The 19,484-nt window shown below is 43.8% G+C and overlaps 3 protein-coding genes across 16 annotated transcripts; 2 read left to right on the top strand and 1 right to left on the bottom strand.

Moving 5' to 3' along the window:
* Positions 1–1,042: 1,042 nt before the first annotated feature.
* LOC101761421 (two pore potassium channel c) lies at positions 1,043–6,990 on the top strand. The gene is made up of 2 exons (XM_012843991.2): positions 1,043–2,459; positions 6,302–6,990. Exons 1-2 carry the CDS (start codon positions 1,267–1,269, stop codon positions 6,489–6,491), a joined length of 1,383 nt encoding a protein of 460 aa, XP_012699445.2. The 5' UTR covers positions 1,043–1,266; the 3' UTR covers positions 6,492–6,990.
* Positions 6,991–7,307: 317 nt separating this feature from the next.
* LOC101761025 (pentatricopeptide repeat-containing protein At2g37320) lies at positions 7,308–9,922 on the top strand. Its single transcript, XM_004956462.3, has 2 exons — positions 7,308–7,724; positions 8,020–9,922. The coding sequence occupies exon 2, from the start codon at positions 8,099–8,101 to the stop codon at positions 9,728–9,730; it is 1,632 nt and encodes a 543-aa protein (XP_004956519.1). The 5' UTR covers positions 7,308–7,724; positions 8,020–8,098; the 3' UTR covers positions 9,731–9,922.
* Positions 9,923–10,732: 810 nt separating this feature from the next.
* Positions 10,733–18,873, bottom strand: LOC101758587 (putative disease resistance protein RGA4). 14 transcript variants are annotated; one of them, XM_022823935.1, is made up of 8 exons: positions 18,595–18,873; positions 13,775–18,495; positions 13,553–13,682; positions 12,732–12,857; positions 12,415–12,472; positions 11,876–11,967; positions 11,231–11,456; positions 10,733–11,113 (listed from the first exon to the last, which is right to left on the bottom strand). In XM_022823935.1, the coding sequence occupies exon 2, from the start codon at positions 18,479–18,481 to the stop codon at positions 13,784–13,786; it is 4,698 nt and encodes a 1,565-aa protein (XP_022679670.1). In that variant the 5' UTR covers positions 18,482–18,495; positions 18,595–18,873; the 3' UTR covers positions 10,733–11,113; positions 11,231–11,456; positions 11,876–11,967; positions 12,415–12,472; positions 12,732–12,857; positions 13,553–13,682; positions 13,775–13,783. The 14 variants fall into 14 exon arrangements, with proteins under 14 accessions (XP_022679670.1, XP_022679668.1, XP_022679666.1 ...); XM_022823933.1 differs by having other exon boundaries at positions 12,732–12,860; positions 13,553–13,634; XM_022823931.1 differs by having other exon boundaries at positions 12,399–12,472; positions 13,553–13,634.
* Positions 18,874–19,484: the final 611 nt, after the last annotated feature.

The raw sequence follows: 19,484 nt of genomic DNA, 5'->3' as shown, positions 1-19,484 counted from the left end.
AACTAAACAAGGCCTAAATCGCGAGATGAATCTATTAAACCTAATTAATTCATCATTAGCGAATGTTTACTGTAGTTACATATTGTCAAATCATGGACTAATTAGGCTTAATAGATTCGTCTCGCGATTTAGCCTAGGGGTTGTGAAATTGGTTTTGTAATTAGCCTATGTTTAATACTCCTAATTAGTGTCAAACATTTGATGTGACAAGGGCTAAAATTGATAACAGGATAATTTGTTGCTCATCGGTTTTTTTAGTTTGGTCGTAGTTAGCTGGTCGTTGAGTTTTCAGCATGTCCGTAAATCTTTCGCTTTTTTATTGTTGTTGTGTTTGGCTGATGAGTTTTGACGTACTGTTGTTGTTGTGCTTCGCTGTCCATTGACACTTGGAAAATGAAACGTCCACGTCCCATGGGTTCTTGATAATAAAGATACATTGTTTGTTGAAGATGCCAATAACGCTTCTCTGGGCGATAGAGCAAATTTTACAAAAATTGGGTTACGTGAAAACCACCTCCTCCGATTCATTTTGGTTCCCAATTCAGACAAAAGTAAATTAGAGGTATTTACTCCGAAATGTTAACTAAAACTCATAACTACTTTATTGTTTTTCTAGAATTTGCACAGCATAAATAACTATATTTGGTCTCAATTATCGTACGGATGAAAATGTATGACCAAGACTGCATGCATGTAGTATACGTGGCTTTATATCAACAATTTTACAATAACATATTTCCAAATCCCGATGGGAGCGATAGCAATACGTGAAGGACAAGACACTATCTTAGACTCTAGAACCCATGAAATTAGCAGAAATCTTGTGATCTTTCCGTGTTCGATATAGGTCTTGAGCAATTCATGATTTTATTTTCAGGGTCAGCCACAAGCAATTGCACACACAGATCTCGCAAATAAAGATTTGCACGGACAAATCAGCTGGACAATACACACTGCTGATCCGATCTTCTCTCCTCTCCTCCCAAATCCCAATAATTAATTCCTCTTGCAGAAACAATAGTAAAAAAAAACAGAAGAAAAAATAAAAAAGAAAAGAGGAGAAAAGAAAGGGATTCGCCGTCGTCGAGTAGTAGACCAGAACACATCAGCGGCCGCATCCTTCCCCCGCTTCCGCCGCGCCGTCTTCTCCCCCGCACCGCCGCCGACCTTCGTCCTCCTCAATCCGCCCACCGCGTCGCGTCCCGGCGACCGCGGGAATCGGTGGAACCCAACCCCCGTCCCACCTCTCTCTTGAATCCGAGCGCCATGGCCACGGAGCCGCTGCTACAGACGCACCTCCTCCACTCGCTGCCGGAGTACTCGGAGGTTTCCCACTTCTCCGCTCCGCCCGCCTCTCCGGCCTCCTCCTACAAGGAGCGCATCATCTTCGGCGCGCACCCGCCGCCGCCGCCGCCCCCCCCTCCGCCCCCGCCGCCGCCGCACGGCGCCCACCTCCGCCGCGGCTCCATCGACGGCCGCCACGACCTCGACCTGCCGTCATGCTCCTCGTCCCCGCCCTCGCCGCCACCGGACCCGGAGGACCCCTCCTCCGCCTCTGCCGCCGCCGGCGGCGGCGGTCCGCCCTCGCTCTTCGACTTCATCGCCGTCGCCACCGGCGGCCGCACCAACCTCCACCGCTCCCGCACCGCGCCGGCCATGGCGCCGCTCAGCGCCGCGGCGCTTGCGGCCGCCGCCGCGGCCGGGGACCAGCCGCCGGCGCAGCCCAAGCGCCCGGCCATCGTGCTGCACGCCTTCCTTTTCCTGCTCGCCTACCTCGCCCTCGGCGTCACCTTCTACGCCGCCGCGCCGGCCAACTTCACCTCCTCCGCGGGGCCCACGCACCCCGTCGCCGACGCGCTCTACTTCTGCATCGTCACGCTCTGCACCATAGGGTACGGAGACATCACGCCGGCTACACCCGCCGCCAAGCTCTTCTCCATCTCCTTCGTCCTCGTCGGCTTCGGCTTCGTTGACATTCTCCTCTCCGGGATGGTCTCCTATGTGCTCGACCTGCAGGAGCACCTCCTCATCACCGCACTCAAGAACCCAACCTCAGCGCGGAAGCACAGCCACAACTACATATTCGATGTCAAGAAGGGCAGGATGCGCATTCGTATGAAGGTGGCGCTCGCACTGGGCGTTGTGGCCATCTGCGTGGGTGTCGGAGCTGCAGTTCTCAGGAAGGTCGAGAGCTTGGGGTGGCTCGACGCGGTCTATCTCTCGGTGATGTCAGTGACCACAGTCGGTTATGGGGACCATGCATTCCGGACATTAGCTGGCCGGCTTTTTGCATCTGCCTGGCTGCTCGTGTCCACCCTGGCTGTGGCGAGGGCGTTCCTCTACTTGGCAGAGATGAGGATTGACAAGAGGCACCGCGCGATGGCCAACTGGGTGCTGTCGAGAGACATGACTGTGTCTGAATTTCTTGCTGCTGATATTGACAACAATGGATATGTCACGTAAGTCCACGAGATTTTAGTTCACCAGTTTTTTCTTGCATTTACTACTACATAAGCAGATGATTACATTCAAATTGTTTCTTACTTTTTTGCTGTAGAAATATCAATAATCCACCGATAACCATGCAAATAGGTGTTCGAAATTGATTATCCTCCAGAGAGGCTTATTGGCTATATATCCACAAATAAAAGGCATCTAGTTCGACAATCGGAGATCACAGCTTAATAGCACTATCAACTTATCGTCAATTAGACAAAGTAATTATTAGAAACTCTCCAGCTATGGATCAACTTAGGGCCAGACACTAGGCAGCAGTCATATATCATTAACATTGGTTGTTCACTAGGTTATCTATTACTCTATTCTGTTTGCTGCTGTCTAGTTCTCCTGATGTTCCTGTGGTCGATGGTTTCTGGTGTCTGTGTTCAAAAATAAAGAAAGGCTAAGCATGCTACCTCTTAATTAGCAATGTGAAGTTAGTGGGCTTGTCTGTGGCTTATTCATCACCTCTGGGTATTCAAGAGACTTGTTATTGAAATTTCAACATAGAAGAATAAATCAAAATGGAGCAAGAACTTAGCTTACTTGTTGACGTATCATTTCAATCATACACACTATTAAAAGGCACGAAGACTGTTCTGTTTGGAGACTTGTTAAGTATTATTCCGCAATCACACTGCCAGAATATACCAAAATACAAAACTGACAAAGAAATACTTTGATACATTGCTAGTGGAGGAATGTAGAATGATATATACAATTTATGATGCTTATATAGATTGGGCAAAACTTCTTTTCTGTTGACAAAAAAACAGTTGAATGCAATTAACAAATTCATCATGCAGTCATGTTTGCTGAATGAATTGTTAATGCCTTGCAGTTGCTGTAATAGAATAGATCATGACTGAAAATGATGTAGTATGCAATTGTGGCTCTTATTAATACAACATGTAAATGGGTGGTTTGAAGTTGATTATCCTCCAGAGAGGCTTATTGGTAACAGATCCGCAAATAGCAGGCATCCAGTTTGACAATCAGAGACAATGCTTATGCATTATTGCATTATCAACCTATCATGAATTGGGCAAAGTAAACATTCAAAATCTGAAGTTACAGATGAACTTAGAGGCAACTAGGCACTACGTAGCTATCATATATCACTAGCATTGGTTGTTCACTTGATTAACTGTTCTGTAATCCTGTTAGCTGTTGTCTAGTTCTTAGTGGTCTCAGGATTTATTATTTAGTTATTCACTTCAGTGTAATGCAATTACAACCTACCTAAGGTTCAGTAGAGATTCCCCTAAATCCTAATATATGAGGCAACTTAACAATAAGCAGGGACCTTTGCTTCTGAAAAAAAGTTATTGAACATGATTAGCTCATAATGAAGTTTCTCAAAGGAATATGAGCAATGTGTGGCTGCTGCTGCTAGTATGCTATACCTGTCCTCCATTTTTTGGGCTTCTCCTAATTTTCCTTTGCTAAATGGGTTGGGATATTTATGTTTCAAATGTAGAGCTAAGTTGAGCACTCATTATTGCTTCATTCTTTAGATATGCATTTGCAAATCTGTGATGTTTCTCTTGTGTTGTGGTTTACTCTCTCACTTTGCATTTTCAAGAGACTTGAACCTAAAATTTGAACATAAAAGAACAAATAAGAAATGACCAAGAACCCAGCTGATTTCTGCTGTACACCGTATTAAAAAGGATGAAGAATGCGGTGTTTGGAAACTTGTTAAATATTATTGCACTATCACACTGCCAGAATAAACTGTAATACAAAGTCTGAAATTTTCACTTGAATGCATTGCTAGTGGAGGAATATAGAATATACAGTTATGATGCTTATGGATTGGGACAAAGAAACTTCTTTTCTGTTGACCAAAAAAGTCAATTGCAATTAACAAATTTGTCATGTCGACATGTTCGCAGAATGGATGTTCTTATACTTGAAATATCAGTTTGTGACTGAAAAAAATATAATATGCACTTATTGCTCTAAATATAACATGTAAAAACAAATGGAATGAGCTTGACAGTTTGTCAACTCTTGAGCATGAGAGAGTAAATTTATAATAAATTGCTTATGTAGATATTACCGTGTGAAGAGAGGATGTCTTTTTGTTAGAGTATAGGTGAATTTGCCCACCTTTTCCCATCAGCTTAAGCTTTTGGGTTGAACTGGTTGGTGCATGCAACTCAATATGGTATCAGGGCCAAAGGTCTCGAGTTCGAATCCTGGCGGGCACGATTAAATAAAATAATTGCAGCCTACTCCAATTTCCACGTATGCGGCCTAAGAGAGCTTGCACGTGAGGGGGAGTGTTGGAGTATTAGTGAATTGCCCAACTTTCCCCATCAGTTTAAACTTTTGGGTTGAACTGGTTGGTGCATGCAACTCAATACTTTTGTGCCTTTTTTTTTTGGCAAACACACATGGTTTTTCTTTTGTGTTCACATATATCATGTCTTGTATCATATTTTCTTTATCTTGTTCTGTGGTATTAGCAATCTCTGCTGAGTTCTAAATTTTTTAAATGTGGTATGACAGGGCTACTGCAAATATTGGTTAAATGAAATGCTGCTACTGCAAATATTGGTTGAATGAAATGCCTTGTTTCAGTTTTGCTCATTTAGGCGTTTATTTGTTATTCCTAGGCAGTTTTTAATAGTGTTTTCGTAATGCGTTAAATTATCCCTATATTCTTTGAGAACACACTTCATGCCTTCTTTTCAGTGCCCAAAAAACATTGATTATCAAACTCCTATTTTTAGATTATGCTACCGGCCCTTTAGTAATATTGAATGTGGTAAATCTGAATGAGTTGCTTTTACATCCTTTGCTGGCTCATTGATTTGAACCTGATGCCTAACTTAGTTGGCTGTGTGTTAATGTGTCAGATTGATGTATGGAGAACATAGACATGGCATTTGCATTTAGCAGTATTCAAACACCATATAACATAGCCATACTGAAAAGTTGAAAACTGAGTTCATATTAGGCTGATTTAGGCCCTGTTTGGTACAGCGGTGCGGAGAAGCGCTTCTCAAATAAGCTGCACTAATATGGAAAAAACGTTTCTCTGATAAGCGTGTCTAGTCCAGCTTCTGGGTTTTAGTACAAATGGGAGCGGTGGGGAGAAGCGCGGCCAGGAGAAGCTGCAAAAAAAGTCCCATTTGGCTAGTAGTTTCAGCTTATTTTGGCCATAAGCAGGATTTAAGCTGTTCCAAACAGGGCCTTAGAATGCTGTGATATTTCAATTTTCAGTCAGCACAGCATGTCAACTCCAGTAGTAAAACAGTATCATTAGTCTGTAAGACCTATAAATTGGGAGATATGAATGATTTGTCTTCCAAAATGTAGGTCGCTGCTTCCATTTAATTTCAACAATTTACATCCTGTACTTCTGATGTGGTCAAAGTGCAAAAGGAATATCCTGTATTGCTTATGAAGTTATCTGTCTTTTTCAATAATGCTCTCCACCTTCTGTTCCAGTACCACCAGCTTATATGTTATCATATATGGGAACACCAAACACCCGAGACATAACACTAGTTAAAACTGACACGCAGAACTTTTCATTTTGCCTTTATTTTAACCATACACTTTTTAGTTGTAGGTACCTCATTGAAACAATAATGACTATCATCCTATAATTACTCTCCTGGAAGATGATCTGTTTGCTTCTGCCTAGAGCACAGCTTGACTCTGTAGATTGTAAATTTGTAATAGCTGGATTGACTAAAAGCTACCCCAACTTGCTTGGTAGTTGGGACAAAAAGGCTTTGCTGCTGCTGCTGCATTGACTAATGCTTGATCATTGCTTATCATCCAGGAAATCAGAATTCGCGGTTTACAAGCTCAAGGAGATGGGGAAGATTTCTGAGAAAGATATCATGATGGTCTGCGATCAATTCCAAAGGCTGGACACAGGAAACTGTGGCAAGATTACGCTTTCGGACCTTCTGGAGAGCCACCACTTGGTCACAGAACCCAGAGACAAAAAAAAGGGGAAGAAATCATAACAGGTGTGTCCGGGCACACAAACTGTAGAGCAGTATTAGAATTTTGATCCAGGAAGTATAAAAGGGTGCATTTGGCAGATCTCCCAGAGCTGATTCCAGCAGTAGTTCTGCCAAACAGTTTTTTTAAGAGAAGTGATTCAAGAGGCTGGGAGCTGGAAAAAAATAGCTTCTCCAATTCTATGAAGTGATTCTCCATCCTAATTTTAAGAGTTTATGCTATAGAACCAAAGAGAATCACTTTTAGCCACAGAATCACTTCTCTTAGAGAATCAGTTCCTATAAAGAATCAGATTCAGATGGAGTTTTACCAAACAGACCTGGGCTAGAATCAGGAGGCATTCTCCTACACCGAATGGAAAGGCCAGAACCCGTTGAAGGTAGAAAGATGATTAGTGTGAATAGGAGGCGGCTGTAAATATGAACAATTATACAGGGCGGTGAATTCAGATTCTTTTACGAGTATATATATGTGGTGGAGGATTAGGCACTTTAATTTTTACCGAGCATTTCTGTGGCTCGCAAAAATAGATGCTCGATGCCAGAGTTGAGCTGCATGGAAGGAGTTCACTCAGATGTGGTCCATATTGCTGAGGTTGGCGAGGCAGAATCGCCGGCTCATTTTTGGCTACATGTCTACGTTGGGTGCCACGATTTTCAGTTGTGGTCATGTGATGCCGACGTTACGTGATTCATGCTAGCAAGGCAACATCGGCGGCCGCTGTCACGAAATTGAGTTGTTCGGTGCTGCTGATTGAGCCGAAGCCACAAGCAAGAGCTGTCCGTTTCATTTTCTGATTTGTTTATATACATCTATCTGTTAGAAAGACAGCTGGCGTGGAATGTCGCTGTTTTTTTTTTCTTTTGCGAAAATGATCTTCGTGGGCTCCTGCAGACTCCTGCGTTTGCGACATGGGCCTCAGCTGCCTCCTGCAAAAAAGCCTTGCAGGCTTAGCAGGACAGCCCGCAACCGCCTTCGCCTGCATCGGCATCGCCATCACCGTCGCTGCCGCAGGCCCTCCAGCAAGTGCCGCATGCTACCCTGCCTCTTCTTCTCCGTCTCCAGAACCGGCGTCGCCGATCTCGATTCGACTGGAATTGGATTCCCTGCAGGGCCGGCAATGCTTCGTTCCGATTCTGATTCTCACTCCGTGCGTACGGTTCTGCCCCTGTGACCACGGCGCTGCGCCAGTGCCCGAGCGCCGGCAGGGCGGCAGCAAGCGACCCACGGACCAGGTAGCTTCCCCCCTTCCTCTCCTCGATAATCACGGTTTGGTTTCTCTTCTGATTTTGGGATTAGGGAGTAGGGACATTCGTCTCTCGTTTGCTATAATCCACTGAATTTATGGACCGAGCGACGCATTTTCCTAGAATAGTTTGTAATATTCTGTTAGTTTGACCAAATCACTTCGAAGGTATTTGGAATTTTCCCTTGATAACTTCAAATCTTGTACACATGTAAGACCGCTCGAATGCTTTATTTTGCGATTAGTTCAATCTTGGACTTAATTCTTTCGAATATATGATGCAGCTGTACTATAAACTGAACTTGTTCACGGCTGTGGAATGTGCACACCCATGGGAGTTATCCTTGATCTGCCACCGTTGACATGCTTAGTCATCTCGTCTCCCATTTCAACAACCATTCTGTTATACCAGCATTGGCGGCAATTCGTCTAGTCGTGGCATATTTTGGCACATCCTCAGCACTTGAGAGATCAAGAAAGCATGGGCGTGGCAAGATTCACAATGCATTGAGGATTTTGGACCTTATACCAACCAAGCACCATGATGACGAAGAGGACATTCCATCTCATCACCGCCTTATCAATGACTGTATGTATGACATCCTGGGAGTTCAATCAAAACGGAATGTTATGCAAAAGAGAAAAGAGGACTTTGTTAACTCAAGCTCAAATCAAGCACGGCCCAAAAGCAATGACATGCTCTCAAGCAATATCTCAGTATGCCCTTCCATGACTAGATTCACAAAGGATGACTTGCTTATGCATATAGTGGAGCTGCATAGGAGAGGGGGCATCAGTTCAGATGCATCTATTTTGGCATCTGCACTGAGTTCCTGTGCTGATATGAAAACTCTTACTGGAGGTGCACATCTTCAGGCTTTACTAGTGAAAGTAGGATATGACTCCTCTGTCCTTGTTGGGAGCGCACTGATCAGCTTTTATTCAAGATGTGGCCAGTTGCAAAAAGCTCATCGGGTTTTCCAGGGCATGACAGCAAAAAACACTGTCTCATGGACAGCACTTATTTCTGGTTACGCACAGGATAATCAGGTGGAACCATGTCTCCATTTATTTGCACTGATGAGGCAGTCGACGTGCAAGCCAAATGACATCACATTTGCAACTATATTCAGTATGTGCACGAACCATGCATTTCTTGCACTTGGTAGAAGTGTTCAAGGCCTACAAATGAAAATGGGTTTTGATTCCTATGTGCATGTGTCCAATGCATTGATATCAATGTATGCAAAGTGCGGGAGCATTGGTGACGCGCAAGCCATATTTGAGAACATTGCTTGCAAAGACCTGGTCTCTTGGAACTCCATGATCTTTGGATATTCACAGCATGGCCTTCCTGAGCATTGCATAAACTTGCTGAAACAAATGGAAGAGCACATAATTCCGGATGCAATATCCTTCCTAGGCGTGCTTTCATCATGCCGGCATGCATGCCTTGTAACGGAAGGTCGACGCTGCTTCAGGGCAATGATTGAACATGGAATAGAACCAGAGCTAGATCATTACTCATGTATGGTTGATCTCCTTGGCCGTGCAGGACTGCTCGATGAAGCGTGGGATCTGATCCAGACAATGTCCATGCCTCCAAATGGTGTTATATGGGGCTCCTTGCTAGCTTCCTGCAGGGTGCACGGAAGCGTTTCGATCGGCATACAGGCTGCAGAGCACCGTCTGAAGCTTGAACCAAGTTGTGCTGCAACTCATGTGCAACTAGCGAATTTGTATGCAAGCATTGGCTGCTGGAGTGATGTGGCAAGAGTGAGGAGGGTGATGAAGGAGAGAGGGCTGAAAACGAACATCGGGTGCAGTTGGATAGAAGTTGGCTATAAAGTTTATACTTTTACCGCAGAAAACAGATCAAAGAGCCAGGTAAACGATGTTCTGGCAATTCTTGATTGCTTGCAGTCACATATGGATCACAAGTATGATATATTGATTGATGGTCTGGATTGGGATGATCCTGAGCATATCAAGTAAGTTTGAACACTATATACATTTAAACATCATGGCTTTCCATGTTCAACTGCATATGAAGAGGAGACACTCTATAGGAAATGGTAAGTATCACTCACCTCAGATATCTGGTAGAAGATCCCTCGATGTAACATGTAAGTATAACACCTGTGTGTGAGCATTTTGGAAAGATTTGATTTGCTCAGTTTACTTTTTGTTGAATGGCTGCTGATATCCATATTCTTTTTGTACTAATATATATTTTATTTTTTTACAATCAAAATCTCCGTGCAAGAATGAATGCACGATCTTATAGTTTGAGACTCTGAGTTAGGTGCATGCTGTGTAGAAAGATCATGGTTGAGATAACAGGTGCCTTTGATGCTATTGGTTGTGCAATTCTTTGCAAGAGAGCCCCAGTTGCAGTCTAGGTGGTTAGGATACTTGTTACTTGGCTCTCACCAAGAGATTCAGGTCTGACTTCGGGCAAGGCCACTACATTACTTTTTTTTTTCTGCATTTGTTTTGTACTGCAGCATATTCGTGTGTATTGCATAATGTATTTCTAATTCTTATTGTGAATAGTCATTCCATGATATTTGTTGGTTGAAATCAAGGATCTGCTCACCTGCTATCCGTATGTCTATGATGCGATCATTTAATTCTACGAGCATTTCACCTGATATGGGTAGAGTATGATGATTAGTACTCTGAAGCATAGGAAGCAATTTACAATAAGTAGACGTTTTCACTTCTTTATTGACACATATAAAATGAATTTTCATCTTTTTGATGTATTGTCAAGAATACTGAAACCTTCTTTTCAGGTTTGTTCAGTTTCCTTTTAAGAATATTCTGACCCAAGTTGAGTTGCATAGTATGAGATCATATGCCGACCAAACACATATGGTCTGTCTAAATTCAGGTTCGTGCCGCAGGATGCAGAATCAACGGAAAAAGTCCATTTGTATGCATTAGATCCCACACATTTATTTTCGATATGATGATGATGCTCCACGACTGATGGGATCAAGATAACATCAGCCACTATAGTGACATTTATTTATATGTGCTGATTTTGCTTTCAGTAGAGGTCATCATTTCAATTTTTTATTGGAGATCATTTCATTTTCTGACCACCAAGAAAGCATCAAACAATACAAGTATACATCCTTATGCAAAGGAATGGCCATATAACGCATCAACCAACCCAAACACGGCATCCATCTTCGCCCAATTATTACAGGAATAATCTCATGTTCAGAGAACCTGGATGCACGCAGCCAAACCAAGGTTCCACGAAATTGCTGGCATGGTGGCAAGTTGCTGCTGATCCCTTCCCGAAATGGCGTCGATTTTGTCAATCTGCTGCTGGTTGCTTGGTCGTCTTCTCCTTTGTTGCTGGTTCTGAAGAACACCAGAAACCGAATCAGGGTCAGCAAATTGATACACGAAATTCTGAATTACTGGTTACTGCTGAGGTGATTGGAGTGAACAGAAATGGTGGATTAGTTGGTCAGTTACTTGAGATGAGGGCCTTGGGACGGTCCTTGAAGAGGATCGTGTGCCGGATGATGACAATCACCTTAGGAGCTTGTGAATGTCGACTGACATTTGCATCGTTAAGGTGCAGGGTGGTGTAAACATTTGTAGCTCAAATCGACTGAATTTCTATGCATAAACAACTTGAGTCACAAGAATACAACCACCTATGGGGCCTGTTTAGTTCCCCAAACTCCCAACTTTGACACTATAAAAAAGAAAATTTCCCATCACATCAAACTTGCGTTACATGCATCGAGTACTAAATGTAGATGAAATTAAAAACTAATTGCATAGTTTTGTTGTACTTTGCGAGACGAATCTTTTGAGCCTAATTAGTCAATATTTGGATAATAATTCACAAATACAAACGAAACGCTACAGTGCTACAACAGTGATTTTACATCTCCAAAGTTGGGCAACTAAACAAGGCCATGGTTGATTGGGCTATACATGTCTAATAGAGATTAGCTTCAAAACAACAATAGCAGCATATCTGCTAGCTCTTGTAGTCCTGTCTCTATGTAATCAAAATATAATTGGCTATTTGGCTACAATTACTGATGAACAGCATACTGACGCAAGGTCCATTATGCAAAATTAGTGCAGAAAATTGACGGTACTAACCTATTGAAAGATCATTGGTGCAGCAACATCTGTCAAAGAGAAGTTTTGTCCACAATAAGGAAGTGCAGCCGAGTAGCATGTAAGCCACATACCTGAACAACGAGATAGTCATACATTGGGCACAGAAATTGGAATTTCAGAGTCCAGAATTAACAAGTAATTATCATAGTGCATGAAAAGGGATAACCATATGATTGAGATATAAATGCATCATGTAATTTCCCGGGATGCCCAAATAATTAACCAGAGAAACATGTAGAAGCTAATATGTCGACTGAACTTCTATGTACAGTGTAGGAGTATAGGACTATGGGTGACTTCGCATATACTAACCAGTTGATGGAAGTTTCAAGTTGACTTCTATGTAGAGTATAGGAGTATAGGACCATGGGTGACTAATATGTACAGTATAGGAGTAGAATATTATGAGGCTAAAAAATGGATAGGTTCGAAGGGCGCAGAATATCAGAGTACAGAATTACTACTAGTTTCAGTGTAAAAACATAAGGGTGTATAACTGTACCCTGCAGCAGTAGTACCTCAAGGCAATAAGCAGTAATCCAAGCAGGTTCTCTTAAATTGGCTAAACTCATGTATCTGCAGAATAAGTAAATTAGGAATGAAAATTACTGAAGCTAAAGTACAGAGGATGAAGCTTATTTTTGAAGGTTTAAAACTTCGAGACTCGAACAACAGGGTACTGCAAAGTTTTGTATCTATCAATAGTTGCACCGACTCTCATACTAGACTGATCTAGTCAAAAGGACTAGAAAGGAAAAAAAATCATTGAGTAACAAAATAGCAAGGAGCACGATGTGAACTTAACTTCTGAATGGTACAGTTAAAATGTACTAACCAGTTTCATTACATGATGGGAGATACATGTCGAGATCTTCAGAGTTGAAACTTGACAACATAGAATCGTCCATCGATATAAAAGATTTCTATAAGGCTACAGGAATGTACAGTTCCAAGAAGAGCTCTGCTAAAGAAAGGAAAAAAAAGGAATATTGTTACTTTATTAGTACTCTTATTAATATTGTCTGCTAAAATGTCAGATAACAGAATTATCTCTATTTTCTCAATGGTGTTTTCCACAAAATCATGGGTTGTGCCGATAGGATTTTCGTTGGGAAAAGTACACAGAGCATGATTAAAAATCATATTCATTGTTGCTGGTAGATCATCAAATGTGGAGAAAGAAACATGAGCATGAATCTAAGTAATACTATTTATGATGGAAAAAAGGGGGGAAACGCATGTAAAGCATTGCTGGTTGGCTTATACTCAGTTACACATGACCAAGCAACTGCTACTCTGCTAGCTCACACAGCACATCATGAAAATAGATGCAGCACCCATGAAACAGTATAATTCTGTTTTCCTGGGTATCAAGGGTCGACGACATCGCCCCAACGTATCAAGGGTCGACCACATCACCCCCTCACCTCAAGTACAAATGACCCCTACAGTGGTTTTCCTAGGTGGTTTTGCATAGCTGGAGTGCTGAGAATAACTAATTTGCCAACTCTACAATATTAGAAAGTGAAAAGCACCACAAATAACCACAACAACGAACAGAGCAGATCAGCAAACTAGGATTAAACTGCTAAATGGTGTATATACTAACCAATTTATTTACGGTGTGGAAAGCACATGCTGACAAAATGTTCATACCTAACAGCTCGTAACTATGAACCGAATAACCGATAGAGAGCAAATCGTATGAGTTAGATGAACGCACATTTGAAACAGAGACCTGCAGAGTAATACTGAGTAAGAACAAGTGGATTATATGGAGCAGTGACTGCGTTGAATAAACAGAACGAGCATGAGGTTAGGAAAATTGAAGCAGGTGAAATTAGTGGAACGAGTAGAACACAGGAAAGTGCATGTTACCTTGATTGATCAGGCTCTGACTACTGGAACGGTTCCAATCAGCTTGCGGCACTGCCTTCTTAGGTCCTCGCTGTTGCCATCCCGGACATCTAATATCTGCAGTGAACTTGGGAGGCCGCCCTTGGGGAGCGCCCGGATGGCTGGACAGCTGTCGATCTCCAATTCTTGCAGGGAATTAGGGAGGCTCTCCTTGGGCAGTGAGCGGATGGCTGAGCAGTTGTAGATTGATAATTTTCGCAGGGAGTTAGGGAGGCTGTCCTTGGGCAGTGACTGGAAGCCTCCTCCGGTGATTAATAATTCTTGCAGGGAATCAGGGAGGCTGCCCCTGTGCAGGGAGTGGATAATGCCTGGAGTGCCGGGAATCACTAATGTTTCGAGGTTTGCCAGTTTCTGTAGGCCCGCCGGGAGGCACTGCAGCTTGCGGCAATACAATTGGAGTCGCTTTAGGGAGGTGAGGAACTGCAATGCCTCGTCCTGCTCCTTTGTGAAGCGCTCCATGTCCCCCATCAAAATGGATAAACTGGTGAGGGAGGAAGAGAAGAGTCTGCAGATGGGTGCGGCAAGGACACTCGCGACGTCATCCGTCCTCAGCGACTGCAGTTGAAGCATCTCCAACTCCAAGGGCTCCTCTGAACATTCAGTGGAGAAGAAAATGTTGGGAGTTTCATAGACGGATAATTCGCGGAGGCAGCCGTTGGCAAGGAGATGCCCCAAATCCACGCCTCCGAAATCCCCGCATCCCTCAATCGACAACTTCGTGAGAGAGGCGAGGTTTGAGAGGGGCGCCAGCGTCTCCATGCGAGAGAGATTGAGGTATTGCAGGGAGGTTGGGAAGGGGAAACAAGAAGAAGAGGGCCAAGGTAAATAGCTGGCGAGGAACTTGGGGCATTGGTGAACACACAAGGAAACGAGAAAGGCCAGACCTTGGAGCCCTCCCGAATCGGGGCGGAGGCTTAGCTCTGGGCACTCAAGAATCTGCAGCCTCTGTAGTTGGGGAGGTAAGAGCAGCAACTCATCTGTTGCTATTTCCTCCTTTCCCTCCTCCAGCTGCTCCACCACACCTAACCCTGTAATCTTCTCGCATCCAGAAATGTACAGTTCTGAGAGCTGCGGCATGCAAGAGAGCATTTGTCCTAGTTCCTTCCCACTAAGCATGTTGCACTCGATTAGGTTCAGAAACTTTATAGATGACGACAGCTTTTGGAGGACATCGAGTGGCAGGAGAGGGCAATTGCGGCTTATAACCAAGCTCTCTAGTCCGGTTAACTTGTCAAAGCCCAATACCGTCCAGAACGACGCCGTCATATCCTGAGCACGGCCCTTTCCTTCAATGTACAACATAGGGCCCTTTCCTTCACGTTGATCCTTCCCGTAGTTCACTGACTCAAAGTCTAAACCAACTCTGTATATATGAACAGAGCGCAGAGAGCTGGTCCAAGGAACAGGAGGCAAGGACACCAGTTTCGGGCAGGAATAGATAGCCAGCTTTTGTAGTCTAGGAAACGTGGTCTTCTGCTCCTGCTCAATGCAAGTAGAATTAGAAAATGGCAGCTCCACGAGTTCAGGGCAATCTCTGATGATGAGCTCTTCCAAGTGGGATAACAGTTGACCGGAGCTACCTACGACCCATCTTTGCAGCCTTGCTAAATTTGCAAGTTCTATCCTCTTCAAATTTTTAAAGTGTTGGCCAGGGATATTACTCGAAATTTCTTCAGCAGCTCCATTAACAAGCTGAAACTCACCGATAGGTGGAAACATTTTCCAAGCCACACCATCTAGGCAAAGAGATTCCAAGTTTTCAACCGAGAGGTTCACACCTAGCCATGAAGGGCAGGTGGCACCCCCATGCCCTCTAATGCTTAGCTTTAGAAGAATGCTGTGTGGCTTGAGGCCTTGGAGAACTTGTTCTTCACGTCCAGGATCCTCGTTGGCTCGTTCAAAATTCCAATTCAACATTAACTCATGCAAGTGTTTTTTATGCATTAACTTTGCTTCATCTGCTTCTTCCCTACCTTCAACATTTTCAAGGCTGTCGATTCTCAATGATCCGCAAAGCTCTAGCAAATGTCCCATCTGCATCAATTCGAAACCCTTACTTTCTTTTCTAACCTCAAATCTTCTTAGCTCTTGTAGTGATTTTAATCTCCCCACTTCAAAAATGCTTGCATGCATTTCATCGTCTGGAACTAGAAAATGACGCAACTTTAAGAGATTGCCCATATGTCTTGGTAAATCGTAAGAACTACGACATTTTTTTATATCTACGACCCTGAGGTGGTAAAATCTTGAAATGTCCTTGGGTGTTTGTGATCCTGCTATCCGAAGATAACGGAGATGGACAAGGTTTGAAAAGTTGTGCAATAAGTCTTCCACACTATAGTTTCCTCCAGATATAAAAATAACACGAATGGCTTTTGCTTTACGGAACAAACCACGAAAAGTCTTCACAAAGCTACCTTGATCTTCCCCAAATAACATCAATGAGTGTAGGTTCTCAAATTTCAACTTTTTCCCCAGCACACTAAAATCTTCCTTACAGATATTACAGATATCAAAAGTCTTCCTGTCCTTGACACTTGACTCATCCATGTTGATAGATAAGTGGCGTATCGACTGGGGGATTTGTAAGGATCTCACATTGTCTGAACTGCATATGCTAAGGCATTCATCTGCTGAAACCTTCATAGCTAAGTCATGTAACAGATCATGAATGATATAATAAGTGCGCCCATATTCATCTTCTTCCTTTTTGAAAAATCCATGGTTAACCAGTTCTATTAAATACCTTAGTCCTATATCCTCAATACTTTTATTTTCACCACGTGAATGCAAAACATCTAGTCCTATCCAAAGGTGAATTAATTCTGCTGCACCAAATTTGTAATCTTCTGGAAACAATGCACAATAGGTAAAACATTGTTGCAGATGGAAAGGGAGATAATCAAAGCTAAGCTTCAATGCTGGCATAATATCATGATCTCCATGCTGTAGTTCCCATTCTTTACTTTCTAACACTCTAGTCCAATGGCCCAGATCTAGGTGGTTTCTCAACAATCTTCCAACAGTTTTTGCAGCAAGAGGGGATCCCTTTAGTTTTCCCAATATCTTATCTCCAGTTTCAATTAATTCTCTATGCTCATTTCTTGATTGATTGTCACCAAAGGCACATGCTATGAATAACTCCTCAAATGATTCACGGTCTAAACCCTCCAAGTCTTTCCAACGATCAGTTGTTTTAACCATTTGTGCTATCGCGGGAAACCTTGTTGTGACTAGAATAACACTCCCCTTTTGTCCTTTTGTGAAAGGTACTAAAAACTTTTTCCACTCATCCTCATCTCTACAGTCCCACATATCATCCAACACAAGCAGAAACCTTTTAGATTTTAGTTGTTCTTCAATCTTTTTATCTCCACTATTCTTTTCGTCTTTTGGGAGTTTATCAGCAACCTCTTGTGTCAACCTATGCACATTGAAATTGACAGATACACACACCCACAATTTTACTTCAAAATGGTTCTGAAGTTTTTCATCACTGTATATGTATTGCATTAGAGTTGTCTTCCCGATGCCCCCTGGACCAACAATTGGAAGCACCGTAAGGTCCTTGTCACAGTATTCTCCCTTGGTAATGTCATGAATAATATTACTTGTCTCTTTCTTTCTACCATAAAGTTCAGGCTCTATAGACTGTGAGGTGGTTATGGGCCGACTTGTAGCCATTCGCTGGGCAGTGCTAGAGTTGGCTGCCAAGAACTCCAGATTAAGAATTGCAGATACTTTGGCACAAAGAGGTTTTAACTGCTCTACAATCTCCTTCATTGTTCGGGACATTTCAACCCTATCAAACTTGAGTTTTGGTGTCTGTCCGACGCATTCTCTCCGTGGCGCCTTGTTGGGACGGGCACAACAGAGGAATCGACGTCCACTCGATGCAGTGTTGGGGTTGGCATCATTTTGGACAGGTGAAACAGAGAAGCATGGAAGGTGTTTACCGACAGTGTTGATGGTGTCGGAGGCACCGGTGGCGAGCCTGCCGATGCAGCCATTGCCACCCTCATCTGAGCTTTGAACAACCTCTTGGTCGCCCTGCTGGTTGGTCGGCGACGACGTCGAGGAGGCCCTTCCACACGGCCAAACAGCTCCACACCGGACTTTTAGGCTTGCATCCTCTTCTTGCTCATTATCATCAACATGAGTTTTAGGTCCAAGACATGGGCAAACTCCGCACGAGATTCCTCGGCCCCTTGTATCTTCTTCATCTGGCTCATCATGGCCAGCGGAGCCGCGGGAGCACTTGGAGAAGCCAAGCATGCTTGCAATGGCTCTCGCGGTATGGCGAGCATTGAGGGCGTAGTTGCGGAGGCAGCCCCCGGCATGCTCGTCAGCGGCATGGTAGGTGCCGTCGAGCTCGTCCTGGATGCGGAAGTAGTCGAGCTCGTCCATCACGTCGTCGGCCCTGTACGCCAGGTCCCGGAGCTCCTGCAGCAGCTCCCCCAGGGCCGGGTTCTTGATCTCCGGGCCATGGCCGTAACCGTGGCTGCGGGCGTTGTTGAGCATCCCCTGCGCGTACAGCAGCTCCATCCTCAGATCCCGGATGTTGGGGCCGAGCTCGGAGCTTGCCGCCCAGGCCTCCAGCACCCCGCCCGAGGCGGGGACAAGCGCCCTACCGACCACCCATCGCGCCGCCTCGATGCCGACCTCCATGGCCGCACCCAAATCTGGAACGGAGATAGAAGGGGAGATTCAAGCCTTTTGTTAGCCTCAACGTTGAAGGGAGAAGCTAGCTGCAAGAGATCGGGGAGGATGTGCACACGTACCAGATGAAGCAATGCAAACGTGTCTAATGGAAGACGACGTGTAGATGCAACTGATGAGCGGGCAATGAAGTAGACCTTCAATCTGGCAAGAGAGGCGCGATCGAGTAATCACATAGAATCTGTGCGTGTTGCAATGCGAGCTTGTGACGGTCGAGCCTGTTTGCCGACAAAGCAACGGTAAATGGATTTCGCAGCAGCTCCTCCTCTGCACTGCACACACGCCAAAGCGAGGAGCATAAAGCCAAAGACAAGGAGCCACCGCTACCCAAAGCGTTTTGTTTTGCTGCTATCTTTTCTTAAAAGCAAGACTAAGAATCCGGTGCCATTATTTGGAGGGGCATAACGTTACGAATCTGCTGGTAGCATGAATTGTGAAGCAAAGCAGGGAATAATCTTGATTCTCAAGCCTGATGACATTTAACAAAGCTTCCTGATTCCTAATTGATAAAGCCTCCTAATTTAAAAAAAAATATATCATTTGTTTTTATTCCACCATTGATTCAATGGAGTTGCGAACCACCAAGTTCATTACACAACATGGGAGGGGATCAAGCCAAACCAAAGACCAATCTGAGTCCCAACCCAAACATATACAAGCTAACTCATGAGCACACGAATTACACGATGGGGGACAAAAGATGACCTCAACGCTAAATTAGATGAATCCTCCTCTAATATTATGTGTGTCAACCTGAGTAGAGTAGCATCAACAGGCCTATATTTAACTCTAATGGAAATGAATTAAACGAATTTGGAATAAAAAGATATAAAAAAATAGATTGGAGTTTCCCTAATGACATGTGTGTCGAGACATGCTTCCGCCTCAGCACGCAAAACATCATGTCCTGCTCTTAGTTTCCTTGCACCGGTCATCACGGCATGGCCATCAT

The sequence above is a fragment of the Setaria italica genome, chromosome II, assembly GCF_000263155.2.
Source record: "Setaria italica strain Yugu1 chromosome II, Setaria_italica_v2.0, whole genome shotgun sequence".
Classification (NCBI taxonomy): Eukaryota; Viridiplantae; Streptophyta; class Magnoliopsida; order Poales; family Poaceae; genus Setaria; species Setaria italica.
Note: the sequence above shows the minus strand (reverse complement) of the source record. Positions and strands in the feature narration are given on the sequence as shown.